The 20,551-nt window shown below is 39.8% G+C and overlaps 2 protein-coding genes across 2 annotated transcripts; both read right to left on the reverse strand.

Moving 5' to 3' along the window:
- Window positions 1–1,490: 1,490 nt before the first annotated feature.
- LOC146549193 (kelch-like protein 10) lies at window positions 1,491–9,019 on the reverse strand. Its single transcript, XM_085263524.1, has 5 exons — window positions 8,765–9,019; window positions 7,023–7,506; window positions 5,996–6,610; window positions 3,329–3,478; window positions 1,491–1,929 (listed from the first exon to the last, which is right to left on the reverse strand). Exons 1-5 carry the CDS (start codon window positions 8,914–8,916, stop codon window positions 1,567–1,569), a joined length of 1,764 nt encoding a protein of 587 aa, XP_085119650.1. The 5' UTR covers window positions 8,917–9,019; the 3' UTR covers window positions 1,491–1,566.
- A 4,488-nt stretch (window positions 9,020–13,507) lies between these two features.
- LOC146549194 (kelch-like protein 10) lies at window positions 13,508–19,411 on the reverse strand. The gene is made up of 5 exons (XM_085263525.1): window positions 19,185–19,411; window positions 17,441–17,924; window positions 16,414–17,028; window positions 15,349–15,498; window positions 13,508–13,952 (listed from the first exon to the last, which is right to left on the reverse strand). Exons 1-5 carry the CDS (start codon window positions 19,334–19,336, stop codon window positions 13,590–13,592), a joined length of 1,764 nt encoding a protein of 587 aa, XP_085119651.1. The 5' UTR covers window positions 19,337–19,411; the 3' UTR covers window positions 13,508–13,589.
- Between the last annotated feature and the right edge of the window lie 1,140 nt (window positions 19,412–20,551).

A 20,551-nucleotide genomic window follows, 5' to 3' on the forward strand; every position in this document is an offset into this window, starting at 1 on the left:
TGCTAGGTCATTGGAAAAAATTCTTTGTGGACACTTCATTATACCCCCTGTACTTTCCTTACTACACAAGCCAAAATATTTGTTATTAAACATATGAGTCTAAAAATACATGACAGTGCCAAACACAGATATTACAAAGTGTGATTCATGGTTAAGCTGTTTTCTTGGGTTGTATAAGACTTTTATCTAGTTGGAAAAATGGGCTCCTGCACTTTACTGATGTACAATAGTAGTAAGAAACAAACAAACAAACAAACAAAACACAGGTTTATGATCTAAATAGATTTTTATAGAGCCACAATATGATATACGCACTGCATGTATAGTGCAAGACTGTTATAATGACGGTGCTTGACAGTGTTACCACAGACAGGTGCAAGCAGTCACCTGTCTGAGCACAAACTGCACGCACGTCCAACTCTGTTGCTGAGCAATTGCTCAAAGATATAATATATACGACTAAAAGCAGGTTGTATATGACAAGCCTGGTTTGATGCAGATGTAGAGCATTTAATGAAAACATCATCCTAAAATTAAAATTATAATGGAATGAGTTTGATTTAGAGTGTTTATAAAATGGAGCAGCAGGAACAATCCTGGGACAGGTTTGTCTGCTTGCAATAAGAAAAATGTAAGAAATGTTTACAGTAAATTCATAAATCAATCAATTCAGCATCAGAATAAAGATTACACCACCATGGATGGAGGATGTTCCTATGAACAGCTTTGCACATCACTGTCTACACGTTTACCTCCATAAGGTGTTGTGTTACTGGTGTTGCTTCAACCTTCATGTTGTGCAGGTTGGGGGATCAGATGTCCCTCTATAAGGGGGACTGCACAGCATTTTTATGCTTTCCCCCCTCTCCCACATCTTGAACCAATGTCCCACATTTTACAGGCTCTGCAGGACATCCACCTTTCTAAACACTGGATTTTCCTCAGTACATATAAAGTTGGTGCTTTTATCATGAACAAATATATCATTCTGTGCAATATAGTGGAAAATACCACAAAGCAGATGACAGATATACTGAGAAATAGAGTTATTTTTCAGTTTCACATAAGAGAAAAAATGGTGTGAAGCGACACAGTATATTTGTGTGATATTTGGCTAAAGATTCATAAATTGTCAGCTAGTGCTCCAAAAAGACCTATGGATACATCCTTACTCAAACCTATAGACTGTTACCAGACAGAAGCGCAGCTGAAATAACAAGGGGGAGTGAAAACTTCCCTTTATTCTTATTGTGTTTACCTAGCAAGAGTTGAAAAGTCTGACATGCGGCTTATTGTGATCTAGTCACCCTGTGTGCATGTCTGGTATGGCTACTCAGCAGCCATACATTACAGGGAATGAAAAAATCTTTTCAATTTGTTATTGTTGCAATTGCATTCTCTTAATAAAACCCAGTATCTACAGTGCAGGCTCTCCTACTGAAGGTTTTTGAGATACCTACAAAAAATGTCCAGTTCACCAGCAGTTTAATGCTCTAAAGATTTATTTCAGTCCTTCATGTTGGAGTCTCAGATGTTAACACATGGCAGTACAGCACTTTAAAGATGTTATGTGGACTCTGCTGACTCCATTGCTTCTTCTGGCACATTGGCAAGTGGCAGGAAGTCACGAGGAAAGGTGTACTCAGTCATGTTGCAAAGTCCGGACACCACACAGCAGCTCAAGGCGCTGCGGAAAATCTCCATGTCGCACGCCTCATACCACTCATTGGTTAAAGTGTCGTAGTACTCAACGTTCGAAGTGGTGGTGAAGCCGTTGAAACCCCCGACGACAAAGAGGCAATCGTCAATTACCTCAATGCCAAAGTTGCTGCGGGGGGTCAGCATAGAGGACACGAGGTTCCACGTATTGGAATGTGGGTTGTAAGCCTCAGCGGTGCGCAGACGGTTGTTTCCATCGAAGCCACCAACCTAAAAGTAAATACGTGGGTCAAATGATTGAATGTAAGTGTAACCAGCTTCACCGTACCCCTGTAAGAAAATGTACCTGCTATATGTCTTTAGCTGTTTTTGCACAGATACTCCAGAAAATGACTGAAGAATTAAGTTGCAATACTGTCCAAAGTTTCCCTTAATATGTAGCAGATACAAGGAGATTGTTTACCTTAGGTGTGATCTGACTACTGGAAATACTCTGATTGGTTTAGGGTTTTACCTGGATAAAGCGAACAGCTACCTGACATATTCTCATGCTGTTATATGGAGTTTACACATAAAAATTGTTTAAAAAAGGCCCATTAATGTCCCAGTATTTGCATCCTCACAGGCCCACATTTGTTGGGAATGTCTAGAAAAGATCAGGGTGCAGTGGTGTGTGAAAATGACTTCTGAATTAAAAGGAGAAAGTAAAATAAAGTAGAAGCCAGCTGTTGAGGAAGTCTGTATGAGACCTTTTTTCACTCAAGCCTCAACTACAGCTATTAAAGCACTGTTGTCTATCACACCACGCTATTATCAACAAAGATGAATAGCCCTCGACAAAAAGTATTTGTGTTTTCAGTATAAATGTCTTCACAGCTCTTTTGCCTTTAGTCCAAAAAGGAACATTGAGTTCCAGTCCTTTCTTCCTATAACAGATTAAAGTAGCCCTGACAGGCCTTGGGGCCTAAAAGCCTGATCAAAGACCCTGAGGTCAGCACCAGGGTAAGGTCACTGCATTCTGCTGATAATAACTTTTCCTTTATTTGAATAGAGACTTAGTCTGAATAGAAAATAAATACTAAACGGTAGCTAGCTAAATAAAGAAGGGTGTCTCAGAAGGTGAGACTAAAATCTTTGCTTTTTACCAAAGGGTGCAGCTGCAAAACAACTAAATAAGTGGTTTTAAGGCAAATAGCAAGATAAAATTTATAGCTAAAATGCCTACCGTCCCCAGAGGATGAGTTCTAATCACTTGGCTTATTCCCTCATTTTTCTAAAGGTGTTGCAGGATGAGTTTGAAATTGTCTCTAACATATGTCCTCTATGGAACGATGAGGATGACAATGTTGGTTTTGAATAAGTATTTCTGTTGTACTGAGTGAAATGTGAAATCATCAGTGAAATCATTAAAGACACAACATTCTGGGAATGAGGCACATGAAAAAAAAAAATGAGGCAGAAACATTAATCGGTTAAATTAATACATAGAATGAGTAAGAATGCCTTCTCTGAACCTGTGGTCAGGATAGGAATCTGATCATTGATAAATACAAAACAAAGTTAACAAAATTCTGTGTCAGCCAAATCTGTGTTAAGCCTTGCTGATCGAAGCACATTACAGATTTGATTTGTATGTTACGTGAGTGTCAGCACTACTTTGTGGTCTTACTGCAAAGACATGATCCGCATATGCAATGACACCTATCCCGCTGCGGCGGCTGTTCATGGGACTGATCATCGTCCACTGGTTGCTCTCTGGGTTGTAATATTCAGCTGTCTGCAGACACTCGTTGCCATTGAATCCACCACAAATGTAAATCTGAAAACAAAAAAGGGACATTAAATATCTTTACATTTCTTAGATTTCAGTTGGAAACAATGTTACCTGTAAGTGAAATGTTTCCACATCATTTGTGAAGTAAGACCGATACTCAGTACCCAAGTGTCCAACTGAAAATACAAATGTGTAATAACCAGTTTTGGGACTAACGCGTTATTAAGTAACGCGTTACAGTAACTACGTTATTATTGTGGTAACGAGCACGGTAACTAGTTATTATGCCAAAACCGGGAACGCGTTACTGGGATTTAGATAGGCTCGTTATTCGTTACTTCGTGTGGTGGCTATCGCGGAGCTTCCACAGATTCAATAACATTAGCAAGTGGTGGAAGCCAGCAGGTGGATGAAGGAAAAGGGAGGCAAGAGGAGAGACCCGAAGCAGCCGCTGATCCGAGAGTGTCAGGTGAACTGAACTTCAGGTAAGAAGTTATAACCTGCAGTCCATCTGGGTCAGATATGAACCAAGTTTAGGTGTAGTTTATTTTCGTTGTGCTGACTTTTTCGTACTGCGTGCTAGCTAGCATGATGGAGTTTCTATACAGCTGGGTGGGTGCTATGATGTTACTGATGTTGAACTTTATTTTGTTCATAGGTTAATTATTAGAGTTTCCAACCGTCCCGTAAAAAACTGAATCGTCTCGTATTCAGAGAAAATATTACGCGTTTCGTATTGAGGTGAAAAGGAACAGTTTGTCCCGGACTTCAGCTACAATGAAAAAGACACAAAGCTGGATTTATTCTGTGTTTGCTGCACAGCTGCCTCTTCTTCTCTCATCCTCTCACAGTCCCTCTCCTGTTTCTACTTCAATCATGAAACTGATCAGTGATCAGCTGATCGGCTTTTCTCTCTTGTTTATTTATCGCCCACTTTGCGCCAGAAAGAGGAAACCAGCGGATGTCGCGGTAAACAACAGCAGCACTTTTAAGCTTGATCAGCTGTTGTTAGAATTTATTTAATATTAATTTCTAGTATCAGCTGATGTTGGCTGGAGCCACAGCTGTAAACCTGCTGGTCATGATATCGGTTTGGTTATGTGATGAGAGGGAAACACGAAGATGAAACCAGGAGATGTCCTTATTGAATCATCAGAGCTGTGATGGAGAAACAGGTTTACCTTTTAGTTAACATGAATGAGTTGATGTAGGGCATGTAGGGGATGTAGGGAAAGGGGGGCACAAGGAAATACTTTCTTATTCTCATTTAAAATGTCTCACTTTTAAAAAAATAATTATCTGAGTCTTGCAACAAACAATTGATAGATTGATACATATATACCATCAGAACAGTGTACATCACTGTCACAACAGCATTTATTTTCATTCAAAGGCTTTATGATTTTTCCTAATGGTCAAAATGCCCGGGACGATTTTTTATCCCAGTCCAGCTCTGCATGCAGCTCATCTGCAGTCTGGTGTTACCTACATCTAGGATAGAATCAGGCGTGGGATTTCTCTCGTGGAAATGTGCACATTATTTTTTCCTTTCTATTGGTAGGTGGCACAGTGCACTTGTGGTGAGTAAGCAAGCTAGAAGACTGGCAATCTTGCTGGGTATCCAGTTACGGAAGCAACACATTAACAAGAGAATTCTGAGTTAAACCAAAGTTACTTTCCCTAGTGACTAGTTACTCTGAAAGTAACGAGTAACTTGAAGTAACTGAGTTACTTTTGATAGAAGTAACTAGTAATGTAACTAAGTTACTAATTTAAAGTAACTTACCCAACGCTGGTAATAACAAATGTGTGTGTTTTACAATTACCTGTCATAAAAACATGTTTATGCACCCAAATTTTACCTGAGTATGTGGGACTTCTTTCAGTCAGAAAGCCAGAAATGAATCAAACATAACATTCAATCAATAAGGCTAATTTTTCTGTTCAGGAATGCAGATAAATAATTGTAATCTGGGATCATAATATAATAAAATAATGATGTGTTTTACTATTTTTTTAATATCTGTTATATTTTAGTTGACAAGTCAACTCAACTAAAGTACTGTACATAAATGCAAAGATGCACTTGTGATCAGTTAGAAACAAAATAGATATATATTAGTATATTTTTCAACTTTTTAAACTATACTTTTAAATTTGAAAACATGAACATAGAAACCAGTTTGTGACCTATCTTGCACCTCGCTTCACTGTAAAAATGTGTATTCCCTGACTGGTTGGCAAGTGTTTGCTGGAGGTTGATGGCTGTCACTACTGTGAAATTGTAACCAGGAAGGTGTTGCACCACAAGCCTCCCTGTGTTTCCTTTGGTCGTAAGCAGACTGTTGAGGTTTGCATGGAGTACTCTGACTTGTCTGCAAATACTCACAAACTAGTTGCTGTAGAAATCTGTAGAGTCTTTCATACAATCACTGCCTAACCAGCTGAGGAGTACACATTTTTCCCTAGCAACTGGTTGTTACCAAAGGTTGCTGACAGGTCTCTAGGCCTGTGTGCCTGAGACCCTACTCTATTTCTCTGCTACTCTTTTACTTCACCCACCCGGTTGTTAAGTGTTGTGCAGCTGGCGTCGCTCCTCTGTTCGTGCATCGGTGCAATAAGACTCCACTGGTTGATTTCAGGTTGATAGCGCTCTGCACTGCTGAGTCGTACATGCCCGTCGTAGCCTCCCAGGGCATAGATGAACCCGTTCAACACAGTCACACTCACATAGCAGCGGTGGGAGTGCATGGGCCCCACCTCATTCCAGGCGCGAGTGGTCAGGTCAAACCTACGGACGCTGCTGAAATGCTCCACCCCATCGAAGCCACCAATGAAGTAGACGTACCCGTTGAGGAAGGCGGCTCCATGATAAGCACGAGGACACTCGAGGTTGTTCGTTACGTTGACCCAGCGGTTAGCCTGGCAATCGTAGGCCTCGATGCCGTTAGTTGGATCACCACCACTCCACCCCCCAATGGCCAGCAGGATGGAATGAGGCAGGCGGGGACGAGCAAGAGGGTGACACAAGCCAGACATGAAGGGTCTGCTTCCTAGACCATGTATGTCTAAGATGACATTACTTATCATGGACACGCACTCAGAATTGGCCCCCACCAGCTCACTAGACAGCAAATTGTCCTTTAGGTAGTCTGACGTCATCAATCCCAGTCGGACCTATAGAGAGATGACAGAAGAGAATATGACTATGAATTTCAACTACATCAGTTTTAGTAAACTCAAGCTTCTTTAGGATAATGCTCCTAATGTTGTTTAATTTTCTTATTGCTAGCAAGAGAGCGACTAAAGTCAGACACCATTAGTCTTTTCGTCAGCAGGGACAGTTTTTAGTCATAGCCCTAGCAACTATACTTAATAAATATAATTTATTCTATAGCATGTGTGTAGAGATCTGATACGGTTTTAATGCTCTTGAAGAGAATTTCTTAAATGTGGTTTGGCTACAGCTGAAAAGAGCAACATCTTGAGATATTAAAGCATCCTTATACCCAGATGGATCGACTCAATCTATGACTTAAATGCTGAAGATTTAAGTCCAAACTAAATGTAGTAATGAAAGTTTATAGACCTTGGGCAACAGAGCGGTGAGGTGTTGTTTCCGTTCTGCAGGTACATGGCTAATCCACTTTGTAAGCACTTCATACACAGTGGTCTCCAACTGCACATTGAGGTCGTCTCTATCAAGGATGTCAGCAAGTTCCTCCACAGTTAGCTGCAGGAACTCCTCCTCAAGAACAACCTGCTTAAAGTTATTGATGATGTAGTGGTAGGCCTTGGCGCGTAGTTCGGGTGATAAGCATACTTTTGTGAACTGCCAAATGCCAACGCAGTTCTCTGGGCACAGTTGCTCCCCGAGGAAGTCAGAGCAGAGTTTCACAATGTCCATTGCATTGAATTGATCAGCTGCCATGAGAAGTTCCACTACATTTTCCTCCGTTATGGAAACTGAGCCAGTGTATGCAAAGTCAATGATGAGTGCCATCATCTCAGGAGACACGCCACGTATGTTGAAGACCTGTTTGTCTGGGTTGCTCCAGCGGCTGAAAAGAGCCCTGAGGGTAGAGATGGAGACAGAGTAGAGAATATTAAAAGGTGTGGAGGCAACAAGATAATAAACTATGTCATGCACAAGCAAGATAAATATATAAAATCTGTTGACAGGAATGGAAATGATTTCCTAATTACATGTGTTGCTATGTGATTACTGTGATAGTCTTGTAATGTCTAGTCCATATTGCCATAGAGTATATAACTCCAAAACAGAGTTTGTACATGTTTAGTGCGCTTGATTGTTGGGTTTTCAATGTCTTTATTACATTGGCACCATGTTTATGAAGCTTTTGCCAAACACAATGCAGTCCCACACCACGACAGAGCCTCCACCGTGTTTTAAAGTTAACTCTAGACACTCACTGTTGTACCTCTATGACAAATGTTGAAATCAACTCCATAAGGCCAGTTTGCTCTGATCTTTAGTCTAGTTATTGCATAATTTGGCATACCTCAGTCTGTTTCCTTTCCTTATGGAAGTTCCAGTGCATGTTGCTTAATTACAGTCTCTGTTTTCCTTCCACAACCATTTCTGATGAGGTTTCATGATAAGTAGATGGATTAAATGGTTTTGTGTCAGGAATTTGCTGGACTTCTTAAGGACATGACTTTCGGATACTGTTCATCTGCTGTAGATCATTACTTTTTTATGTGTGCTACTCCTTGTTTTGTCTTTAACGCTGGTTCTTCACTAAGTTGTGTGTTATGTGTAGAAACAATAATGGTTCATCCTTCGAGTTATGGTAGGTGTCCTTTTTATGCTTGAATGATTCATAGATCAGCATTAAATGGCTTAACAAACAAATAAACAAATGAACAAAAACTCATCTATAAACTTTTGCTCAGCGTATGACTTTATAACAGATCAATCTTTTTAGTATCAGTAAGCCTGGTGTGTTTTATTGGGTTGATAAGAGTGCATCAAAATGTTGTAACTTAATAAAACACATAAATTAGACTTCAGTTCAACACAGTCTGAATTTAGTTCATATAATAACCAAGTGATTCACAGTGCTTTTTAAATGGCACATTTACTGAAGTGGAATCTCTGTGAAGGTAAAGATGAAATCTGCAAATGTTTGCATTATGTTTTGGGTGTATCTGTCAGTTGACCGTGACAAAGTCTTTCTATCACAAAAGTTTTATGATTCAACCCGTTCCTTTTTGTTGGCACTGTTTCACAGACTAAGTACATGAATTACATTTTTCACAGGTATAAACCAGTCAACTGTCCTTCACATTATCAGGTAAGCAACTCACCTGAAGTACGGCGTACAGTTACACAGGATGACCCTGTGGACCGGAAATTCAACATCCTCCACTTTGATGATTGCATCACAAAATTGTCCCTCCGAACGGAGTTCATTATACACTGAGCTCGACTTGTATGGCGGCTGGCCTTCTTCACTCATCTTGAGTTTTGTGACTGTTTTTCTTAGTTTTTTTGTCTGAAGTTTGTCTTGAAGTGTTCAGATCACAAAATCAAATCTAACTGTGGAATTTGGGGAATGGAGCCTATGACATCATCATGACTTGGCAACAGTTGCCCCATAGAATTGTTTTGAAATGTATATTTACATTGTTTTAATGAACCTTTCATTGCATAAAAGCTTTGTTTTGATTTGATTTGGATTTAAAAAAATGCATATGAGCCTCACAGATAGCATACAGCATTTTGTATGTTTGCCTCACAGAGGTCAACTAGTAAAATAAGCACTTCAAAACACTCTTACGAATGGACTACAATATCATATTTAGCTCACATTTAACCTTAATAGGCCATTTTTTTAATAAAATGACTTTGTAATATCCCAACACAGATAATACAAAGTGTGGCTAAGCTGTTTTCTTGGGTTGTATTAGACTTTTATCTAGTTGGAAAAATGGGCTCCTGCACTTTACTGATGTACAATAGTAGTAAGAAAGAAACAAACAAACAAAACACATATATACACTGTATGTATAGTACAAGACTGTTATAATGACGGTGCTTGACAGTATTGCCTCAAACAGGTGCAAGCAGTCACCTGTCTGAGCACAGACTGCAGATCTGTTGTTGAGCAATTTCTTTCCATTCATAGATATATGCAGCATCCAGCTGCAATGGGTTCTGGTTGCCTCTAATGAACATGCCAGCCCAAAATTACCCAGGCATATTCAGTGGGAGAGATATCAACACTAAATGCTGGCCAAGGAAGTGTCTGGATATGCTAGTGATCTCTGGCAATGTGGAGGCGACACTCAAACTGCCACAGGCCGGGTTGTCGTACAGGTTAGAGAACTTCATCTCGATAGCTCTGTCAAGTCACTTCCACCAAGAACAGTCAGATGGTCATGCAAGGGATCACGTGGGATCATGCGTCATGCATGCTCAGCCTGGCATCAGGATGCTTCAGTCAGATGCAGCAGGGTGGCAGTGATGACAGTATAAGGAATACACCTGCTTCTAATATTGAGACTCGTGCCTTGAGAATGCGGCACCCGTCTATGCATCCAGACAGGTTGCCAGTCTGTCACAGAGAGACAGAAAGGACATTCACACTCACACCTATGACTAATTAAGAATTGCCAGTTTAGCCTCATATGCGTTTTTGTTCGCTAATCACTGCACCACTGTGCCACATGTGTGCACGATGGCAGTGGCTTACAAGATACATCTGGTGGTCAATAAATTAGCAGGTCAGTGGCTTGATCACTGGCTTCTGCATTCTGAGGAGTCTGAATATGAGTGTGCGCGAATGGGAATGCATTAACTTGAACCTATTCTGAGCTGTACAAGTGAGTTTATTTGGGCTTGGCAAAGAAACCCCAACCCCGCCACTGACTAAAATCATTCAACTTGAACCAAAGACTGCTCGCAGAATATGTTTGGGTTCTCTACAATATTAAAATTATGTACTAAGAAACGCATTTAAAAGAAAGACTGACAATTTATTGCATTTGCAACATTAAGCCTTGTTTTGTTTTTGTTTGTTTTTCTGACTGGTATAGCACTAAAGCGGAACTTGTTATCATTTACAAAGTTAAGCAGAAAATTAGGCCATTGTAGCTCCGTCAAGCTTTCACTGTATGACAGAAAACAGATCAGCCTTAAATGGCTTAACAAACAAATAAACAAATGAACAAAAACAAAACCATTCCTCGGGTACAAGCACTGGACTAAAAAGGGTGAAAAATGTCCAAACGAAACCTTTACAAGCTTTCAAAAAAAACACGTTGAGAACTATTGCTCAAGTGGACTTTTAAAAAATCATTTGTTTCAAAGCAAAATATAAAAAAATGAGAGGCAACTCAAAACTTTTGCTCAGCGTATGACTTTATAACAGAGTTCAATCTTTTTAGTATCAGTAAGCCTGGTGTGTTTTATTGGGTTGATAAGAGTGCATCAAAATGTTGTAACTTAATAAAACACATAAATTAGACTTCAGTTCAACACAGTCTGAATTTAGTTCATATAATAACCAAGTGATTCACAGTGCTTTTTAAATGGCACATTTACTAAAGTGGAATCTCTGTGAAGGTAAAGATGAAATCTGCAAATGTTTGCATTATGTTTTGGGTGTATCTGTCAGTTGACCGTGACAAAGTCTTTCTATCACAAAAGTTTTATGATTCAACCCGTTCCTTTTTGTTGGCACTGTTTCACAGACTAAGTACATGAATTACATTTTTCACAGGTATAAACCAGTCAACTGTCCTTCACATTATCAGGTAAGCAACTCACCTGAAGTACGGCGTACAGTTACACAGGATGACCCTGTGGACCGGAAATTCAACATCCTCCACTTTGATGATTGCATCACAAAATTGTCCCTCCGAACGGAGTTCATTATACACTGAGCTCGACTTGTATGGCGGCTGGCCTTCTTCACTCATCTTGAGTTTTGTGACTGTTTTTCTTAGTTTTTTTGTCTGAAGTTTGTCTTGAAGTGTTCAGATCACAAAATCAAATCTAACTGTGGAATTTGGGGAATGGAGCCTATGACATCATCATGACTTGGCAACAGTTGCCCCATAGAATTGTTTTGAAATGTATATTTACATTGTTTTAATGAACCTTTCATTGCATAAAAGCTTTGTTTTGATTTGATTTGGATTTAAAAAATTGCATATGAGCCTCACAGATAGCATACAGCATTTTGTATGTTTGCCTCACAGAGGTCAACTAGTAAAATAAGCACTTCAAAACACTCTTACGAATGGACTACAATATCATATTTAGCTCATATTCAACGTTAATAGGACGTTTTTTCAGATTTTTCTGCATTTTATGGTTTCGTGTGTTGGCTCTGTTATTACTGAGGTTCCAGTTGTTGGGGACGTGCTGTACTAGACTCCGTTATGTTGAAATAACAGTTCCCAACAAAAATGCAATCCAGTTTATCTCCCCAGGAAACTACAAACACACAAATAAACATTTGTAACCATCAGTTTTTACCCACATTTTAATACACAATGCTGTAACATGAACAGAGTCAAAGTATTGTGTATTAGTGATGGTCCTGTTTTTATGCATGCTAGGTCATTGGAAAAAATTCTTTGTGGACACTTCATTATACCCCCTGTACTTTCCTTACTACACAAGCCAAAATATTTGTTATTAAACATATGAGTCTAAAAATACATGACAGTGCCAAACACAGATATTACAAAGTGTGATTCATGGTTAAGCTGTTTTCTTGGGTTGTATTAGACTTTTATCTAGTTGGAAAAATGGGCTCCTGCACTTTACTGATGTACAATAGTAGTAAGAAACAAACAAACAAACAAACAAACAAAACACAGGTTTATGATCTAAATAGATTTTTATAGAGCCACAATATGATATACGCACTGCATGTATAGTGCAAGACTGTTATAATGACGGTGCTTGACAGTGTTACCACAGACAGGTGCAAGCAGTCACCTGTCTGAGCACAAACTGCACACACGTCCAACTCTGTTGCTGAGCAATTGCTCAAAGATATAATATATACGACTAAAAGCAGGTTGTATATGACAAGCCTGGTTTGATGCAGATGTAGAGCATTTAATGAAAACATCATCCTAAAATTAAAATTATAATGGAATGAGTTTGATTTAGAGTGTTTATAAAATGGAGCAGCAGGAACAATCCTGGGACAGGTTTGTCTGCTTGCAATAAGAAAAATGTAAGAAATGTTTACAGTAAATTCATAAATCAATCAATTCAGCATCAGAATAAAGATGATACCACCATGGATGGAGGATGTTCCTATGAACAGCTTTGCACATCACTGTCTACACGTTTACCTCCATAAGGTGTTGTGTTACTGGTGTTACTTCATACTTCATGTTGTGCAGGTTGGGGGATCAGATGTCCCTCTATAAGGGGGACTGCACAGCATTTTTATGCTTTCCCCCCTCTCCCACATCTTGAACCAATGTCCCACATTTTACAGGCTCTGCAGGACATCCACCTTTCTAAACACTGGATTTTCCTCAGTACATATAAAGTTGGTGCTTTTATCATGAACAAATATATCATTCTGTGCAATATAGTGGAAAATACCACAAAGCAGATGACAGATATACTGAGAAATAGAGTTATTTTTCAGTTTCACATAAGAGAAAAAATGGTGTGAAGCGACACAGTATATTTGTGTGATATTTGGCTAAAGATTCATAAATTGTCAGCTAGTGCTCCAAAAAGACCTATGGATACATCCTTACTCAAACCTATAGACTGTTACCAGACAGAAGCGCAGCTGAAATAACAAGGGGGAGTGAAAACTTCCCTTTATTCTTATTGTGTTTACCTAGCAAGAGTTGAAAAGTCCGACATGCGGCTTATTGTGATCTAGTCACCCTGTGTGCATGTCTGGTATGGCTACTCAGCAGCCATACATTACAGGGAATGAAAAAATCTTTTCAATTTGTTATTGTTGCAATTGCATTCTCTTAATAAAACCCAGTATCTACAGTGCAGGCTCTCCTACTGGAAGTTTTTGAGATACCTACAAAAAATGTCCAGTTCACCAGCAGTTTAATGCTCTAAAGATTTATTTCAGTCCTTCATGTTGGAGTCTCAGATGTTAACACATGGCAGTACAGCACTTTAAAGATGTTATGTGGACTCTGCTGACTCCATTGCTTCTTCTGGCACATTGGTAAGTGGCAGGAAGTCACGAGGAAAGGTGTACTCAGTCATGTTGCAAAGTCCGGACACCACACAGCAGCTCAAGGCGCTGCGGAAAATCTCCATGTCGCACGCCTCATACCACTCATTGGTTAAAGTGTCGTAGTACTCAACGTTCGAAGTGGTGGTGAAGCCGTTGAAACCCCCGACGACAAAGAGGCGATCGTCAATTACCTCAATGCCAAAGTTGCTGCGGGGGGTCAGCATAGAGGACACGAGGTTCCACGTATTGGAATGTGGGTTGTAAGCCTCAGCGGTGCGCAGACGGTTGTTTCCATCGAAGCCACCAACCTAAAAGTAAATACGTGGGTCAAATGATTGAATGTAAGTGTAACCAGCTTCACCGTACCCCTGTAAGAAAATGTACCTGCTATATGTCTTTAGCTGTTTTTGCACAGATACTCCAGAAAATGACTGAAGAATTAAGTTGCAATACTGTCCAAAGTTTCCCTTAATATGTAGCAGATACAAGGAGATTGTTTACCTTAGGTGTGATCTGACTACTTGAAATACTCTGATTGGTTTAGGGTTTTACCTGGATAAAGCGAACAGCTACCTGACATATTCTCATGCTGTTATATGGAGTTTACACATAAAAATTGTTTAAAAAAGGCCCATTAATGTCCCAGTATTTGCATCCTCACAGGCCCACATTTGTTGGGAATGTCTAGAAAAGATCAGGGTGCAGTGGTGTGTGAAAATGACTTCTGAATTAAAAGGAGAAAGTAAAATAAAGTAGAAGCCAGCTGTTGAGGAAGTCTGTATGAGACCTTTTTTCACTCAAGCCTCAACTACAGCTATTAAAGCACTGTTGTCTATCACACCACGCTATTATCAACAAAGATGAATAGCCCTCGACAAAAAGTATTTGTGTTTTCAGTATAAATGTCTTCACAGCTCTTTTGCCTTTAGTCCAAAAAGGAACATTGAGTTCCAGTCCTTTCTTCCTATAACAGATTAAAGTAGCCCTGACAGGCCTTGGGGCCTAAAAGCCTGATCAAAGACCCTGAGGTCAGCACCAGGGTAAGGTCACTGCATTCTGCTGATAATAACTTTTCCTTTATTTGATTAGAGACTTAGTCTGAATAGAAAATAAATACTAAACGGTAGCTAGCTAAATAAAGAAGGGTGTCTCAGAAGGTGAGACTAAAATCTTTGCTTTTTACCAAAGGGTGCAGCTGCAAAACAACTAAATAAGTGGTTTTAAGGCAAATAGCAAGATAAAATTTATAGCTAAAATGCCTACCGTCCCCAGAGGATGAGTTCTAATCACTTGGCTTATTCCCTCATTTTTCTAAAGGTGTTGCAGGATGAGTTTGAAATTGTCTCTAACATATGTCCTCTATGGAACGATGAGGATGACAATGTTGGTTTTGAATAAGTATTTCTGTTGTACTGAGTGAAATGTGAAATCATCAGTGAAATCATTAAAGACACAACATTCTGGGAATGAGGCACATGAAAAAAAATGAGGCAGAAACATTAATCGGTTAAATTAATACATAGAATGAGTAAGAATGCCTTCTCTGAACCTGTGGTCAGGATAGGAGTCTGATCATTGATAAATACAAAACAAAGTTAACAAAATTCTGTGTCAGCCAAATCTGTGTTAAGCCTTGCTGATCGAAGCACATTACAGATTTGATTTGTATGTTACGTGAGTGTCAGCACTACTTTGTGGTCTTACTGCAAAGACATGATCCGCATATGCAATGACACCTATCCCGCTGCGGCGGCTGTTCATGGGACTGATCATCGTCCACTGGTTGCTCTCTGGGTTGTAATATTCAGCTGTCTGCAGACACTCGTTCCCATTGAATCCACCACAAATGTAAATCTGAAAACAAAAAAGGGACATTAAATATCTTTACATTTCTTAGATTTCAGTTGGAAACAATGTTACCTGTAAGTGAAATGTTTCCACATCATTTGTGAAGTAAGACCGATACTCAGTACCCAAGTGTCCAACTGAAAAATACAAATGTGTAATAACAAATGTGTGTGTTTTACAATTACCTGTCATAAAAACATGTTTATGCACCCAAATTTTACCTGAGTATGTGGGACTTCTTTCAGTCAGAAACCCAGAAATGAATCAAACATAACATTCAATCAATAAGGCTAATTTTTCTGTTCAGGAATGCAGATATATAATTGTAATCTGGGATCATAATATAATAAAATAATGATGTGTTTTACTATTTTTTTAATATCTGTTATATTTTAGTTGACAAGTCAACTCAACTAAAGTACTGTACATAAATGCAAAGATGCACTTGTGATCAGTTAGAAACAAAATAGATATATATTAGTATATTTTTCAACTTTTTAAACTATACTTTTGAATTTGAAAACATGAACATAGAAACCAGTTTGTGACCTATCTTGCACCTCGCTTCACTGTAAAAATGTGTATTCCCTGACTGGTTGGCAAGTGTTTGCTGGAGGTTGATGGCTGTCACTACTGTGAAATTGTAACCAGGAAGGTGTTGCACCACAAGCCTCCCTGTGTTTCCTTTGGTCGTAAGCAGACTGTTGAGGTTTGCATGGAGTACTCTGACTTGTCTGCAAATACTCACAAACTATTTGCTGTAGAAATCTGTAGAGTCTTTCATACAATCACTGCCTAACCAGCTGAGGAGTACACATTTTTCCCTAGCAACTGGTTGTTACCAAAGGTTGCTGACAGGTCTCTAGGCCTGTGTGCCTGAGACCCTACTCTATTTCTCTGCTACTCTTTTACTTCACCCACCCGGTTGTTAAGTGTTGTGCAGCTGGCGTCGCTCCTCTGTTCGTGCATCGGTGCAATAAGACTCCACTGGTTGATTTCAGGTTGATAGCGCTCTGCACTGCTGAGTCGTACATGCCCGTCGTAGCCTCCCAGGGCATAGATGAACCCGTTCAACACAGTCACACTCACATAGCAGCGGCGGAAGTGCATGGGCCCCACCTCATTACAGGCGCGAGTGGTCAGGTCAAACCTACGGACGCTGCTGAAATGCTCCACCCTGTCGAAGCCACCAATGAAGTAGACGTACCCGTTGAGGAAGGCGGCTCCATGATAAGCACGAGGACACTCGAGGTTGTTCGTTACGTTTACCCAGCGGTTAGCCCGGCAATCGTAGGCCTCGATGCCGTTAGTTGGATCACCACCACTCCACCCCCCAATGGCCAGCAGGATGGAATGAGGCAGGCGGGGACGAGCAAGAGGGTGACACAAGCCAGACATGAAGGGTCTGCTTCCTAGACCATGTATGTCTAAGATGACATTACTTATCATGGACACGCACTCAGAATTGGCCCCCACCAGCTCACTAGACAGCACATTGTCCTTTAGGTAGTCTGACGTCATCAATCCCAGTCGGACCTACAGAGAGATGACAGAAGAGAATATGACTATGAATTTCAACTACATCAGTTTTAGTAAACTCAAGCTTCTTTAGGATAATGCTCCTAATGTTGTTTAATTTTCTTATTGCTAGCAAGAGAGCGACCAAAGTCAGACACCATTAGTCTTTTCGTCAGCAGGGACAGTTTTTAGTCATAGCCCTAGCAACTATACTTAATAAATATAATTTATTCTATAGCATGTGTGTAGAGATCTGATACGGTTTTAATGCTCTTGAAGAGAATTTCTTAAATGTGGTGTGGCTACAGCTGAAAAGAGCAACATCTTGAGATATTAAAGCATCCTTATACCCAGATGGATCGACTCAATCTATGACTTAAATGCTGAAGATTTAAGTCCAAACTAAATGTAGTAATGAAAGTTTATAGACCTTGGGCAACAGAGCGGTGAGGTGTTGTTTCCGTTCTGCAGGTACATGGCTAATCCACTTTGTAAGCACTTCATACACAGTGGTCTCCAACTGCACATTGAGGTCGTCTCTATCAAGGATGTCAGCAAGTTCCTCCACAGTTAGCTGCAGGAACTCCTCCTCAAGAACAACCTGCTTAAAGTTATTGATGATGTAGTGGTAGGCCTTGGCGCGTAGTTCGGGTGATAAGCATACTTTTGTGAACTGCCAAATGCCAACGCAGTTCTCTGGGCACAGTTGCTCCCCGAGGAAGTCAGAGCAGAGTTTCACAATGTCCATTGCATTGAATTGATCAGCTGCCATGAGAAGTTCCACTACATTTTCCTCCGTTATGGAAACTGAGCCAGTGTATGCAAAGTCAATGATGAGTGCCATCATCTCAGGAGACACGCCACGTATGTTGAAGACCTGTTTGTCTGGGTTGCTCCAGCGGCTGAAAAGAGCCCTGAGGGTAGAGATGGAGACAGAGTAGAGAATATTAAAAGGTGTGGAGGCAACAAGATAATAAACTATGTCATGCACAAGCAAGATAAATATATAAAATCTGTTGACAGGAATGGAAATGATTTCCTAATTACATGTGTTGCTATGTGATTACTGTGATAGTCTTGTAATGTCTAGTCCATATTGCCATAGAGTATATAACTCCAAAACAGAGTTTGTACATGTTTAGTGCGCTTGATTGTTGGGTTTTCAATGTCTTTATTACATTGGCACCATGTTTATGAAGCTTTTGCCAAACACAATGCAGTCCCACACCACGACAGAGCCTCCACCGTGTTTTAAAGTTAACTCTAGACACTCACTGTTGTACCTCTATGACAAATGTTGAAATCAACTCCATAAGGCCAGTTTGCTCTGATCTTTAGTCTAGTTATTGCATAATTTGGCATACCTCAGTCTGTTTCCTTTCCTTATGGAAGTTCCAGTGCATGTTGCTTAATTACAGTCTCTGTTTTCCTTCCACAACCATTTCTGATGAGGTTTCATGATAAGTAGATGGATTAAATGGTTTTGTGTCAGGAATTTGCTGGACTTCTTAAGGACATGACTTTCGGATACTGTTCATCTGCTGTAGATCATTACTTTTTTATGTGTGCTACTCCTTGTTTTGTCTTTAACGCTGGTTCTTCACTAAGTTGTGTGTTATGTGTAGAAACAATAATGGTTCATCCTTCGAGTTATGGTAGGTGTCCTTTTTATGCTTGAATGATTCATAGATCAGCATTAAATGGCTTAACAAACAAATAAACAAATGAACAAAAACTCATCTATAAACTTTTGCTCAGCGTATGACTTTATAACAGAGTTCAGTCTTTTTAGTATCAGTAAGCCTGGTGTGTTTTATTGGGTTGATAAGAGTGCATCAAAATGTTGTAACTTAATAAAACACATAAATTAGACTTCAGTTCAACACAGTCTGAATTTAGTTCATATAATAACCAAGTGATTCACAGTGCTTTTTAAATGGCACATTTACTGAAGTGGAATCTCTGTGAAGGTAAAGATGAAATCTGCAAATGTTTGCATTATGTTTTGGGTGTATCTGTCAGTTGACCGTGACAAAGTCTTTCTATCACAAAAGGTTTATGATTCAACCTGTTCCTTTTTGTTGGCACTGTTTCACAGACTAAGTACATGAATTACATTTTTCACAGGTATAAACCAGTCAACTGTCCTTCACATTATCAGGTAAGCAACTCACCTGAAGTACGGCGTACAGTTACACAGGATGACCCTGTGGACCGGAAATTCAACATCCTCCACTTTGATGATTGCATCACAAAATTGTCCCTCCGAACGGAGTTCATTATACACTGAGCTCGACTTGTATGGCGGCTGGCCTTCTTCACTCATCTTGAGTTTTGTGACTGTTTTTCTTAGTTTTTTTGTCTGAAGTTTGTCTTGAAGTGTTCAGATCACAAAATCAAATCTAACTGTAGAATTTGGGGAATGGAGCCTATGACATCATCATGACTTGGCAACAGTTGCCCCATAGAATTGTTTTGAAATGTATATTTACATTGTTTTAATGAACCTTTCATTGCATAAAAGCTTTGTTTTGATTTGATTTGGATTTTAAAAAATGCATATGAGCCTCACAGATAGCATACAGCATTTTGTATGTTTGCCTCACAGAGGTCAACTAGTAAAATAAGCACTTCAAAACACTCTTACGAATGGACTACAATATCATATTTAGCTCACATTTAACCTTAATAGGCCATTTTTTTAATAAAATGACTTTGTAATATCCGAACACAGATATTACAAAGTGTGATTCATGGTTAAGCTGTTTTCTTGGGTTGTATTAGACTTTTATCTAGTTGGAAAAATGGGCTCCTGCACTTTACTGATGTACAATAGTAGTAAGAAAGAAACAAACAAACAAAACACATATATACACTGTATGTATAGTACAAGACTGTTATAATGACGGTGCTTGACAGTATTACCTCAAACAGGTGCAAGCAGTCACCTGTCTGAGCACAGACTGCAGATCTGTTGTTGAGCAATTTCTTTCCATTCATAGATATATGCAGCATCCAGCTGCAATGGGTTCTGGTTGCCTCTAATGAACATGCCAGCCCAAAATTACCCAGGCATATTCAGTGGGAGAGATATCAACACTAAATGCTGGCCAAGGAAGTGTCTGGATATGCTAGTGATCTCTGGCAATGTGGAGGCGACACTCAAACTGCCACAGGCCGGGTTGTCGTACAGGTTAGAGAACTTCATCTCGATAGCTCTGTCAAGTCACTTCCACCAAGAACAGTCAGATGGTCATGCAAGGGATCACGTGGGATCATGCGTCATGCATGCTCAGCCTGGCATCAGGATGCTTCAGTCAGATGCAGCAGGGTGGCAGTGATGACAGTATAAGGCATACACCTGCTTCTAATATTGAGACTCGTGCCTTGAGAATGCGGCACCCGTCTATGCATCCAGACAGGTTGCCAGTCTGTCACAGAGAGACAGAAAGGACATTCACACTCACACCTATGACTAATTAAGAATTGCCAGTTTAGCCTCATATGCGTTTTTGTTCGCTAATCACTGCACCACTGTGCC

Source organism: Mchenga conophoros, linkage group LG22 (genome assembly GCF_057382185.1).
Source record: "Mchenga conophoros isolate Kocher_MC1m ecotype Shallow Benthic linkage group LG22, M_conophoros_male_GT1.1, whole genome shotgun sequence".
NCBI lineage: Eukaryota > Metazoa > Chordata > Actinopteri > Cichliformes > Cichlidae > Mchenga > Mchenga conophoros.

Bases quoted from the DNA above. Each gene is read 5' to 3' on its own strand.
- LOC146549193 (XM_085263524.1), bottom strand. From the start codon at position 8,916: ATGAGTGAAGAAGGCCAGCCGCCATACAAGTCGAGCTCAGTGTATAAT. The intron at 3,479-5,995 runs GTGGGTGAAGTA...TTTTGTTTTCAG, and splicing joins GCACAACACTTAACAACCGG to ATTTACATTTGTGGTGGATT. The intron at 1,930-3,328 runs GTAAGACCACAA...ATTTACTTTTAG, and splicing joins ATGCGGATCATGTCTTTGCA to GTTGGTGGCTTCGATGGAAA.
- LOC146549194 (XM_085263525.1), bottom strand. From the start codon at position 19,336: ATGAGTGAAGAAGGCCAGCCGCCATACAAGTCGAGCTCAGTGTATAAT. The intron at 17,029-17,440 runs GTCTATAAACTT...ATCTCTCTGTAG, and splicing joins TCACCGCTCTGTTGCCCAAG to GTCCGACTGGGATTGATGAC. The intron at 13,953-15,348 runs GTAAGACCACAA...ATTTACTTTTAG, and splicing joins ATGCGGATCATGTCTTTGCA to GTTGGTGGCTTCGATGGAAA.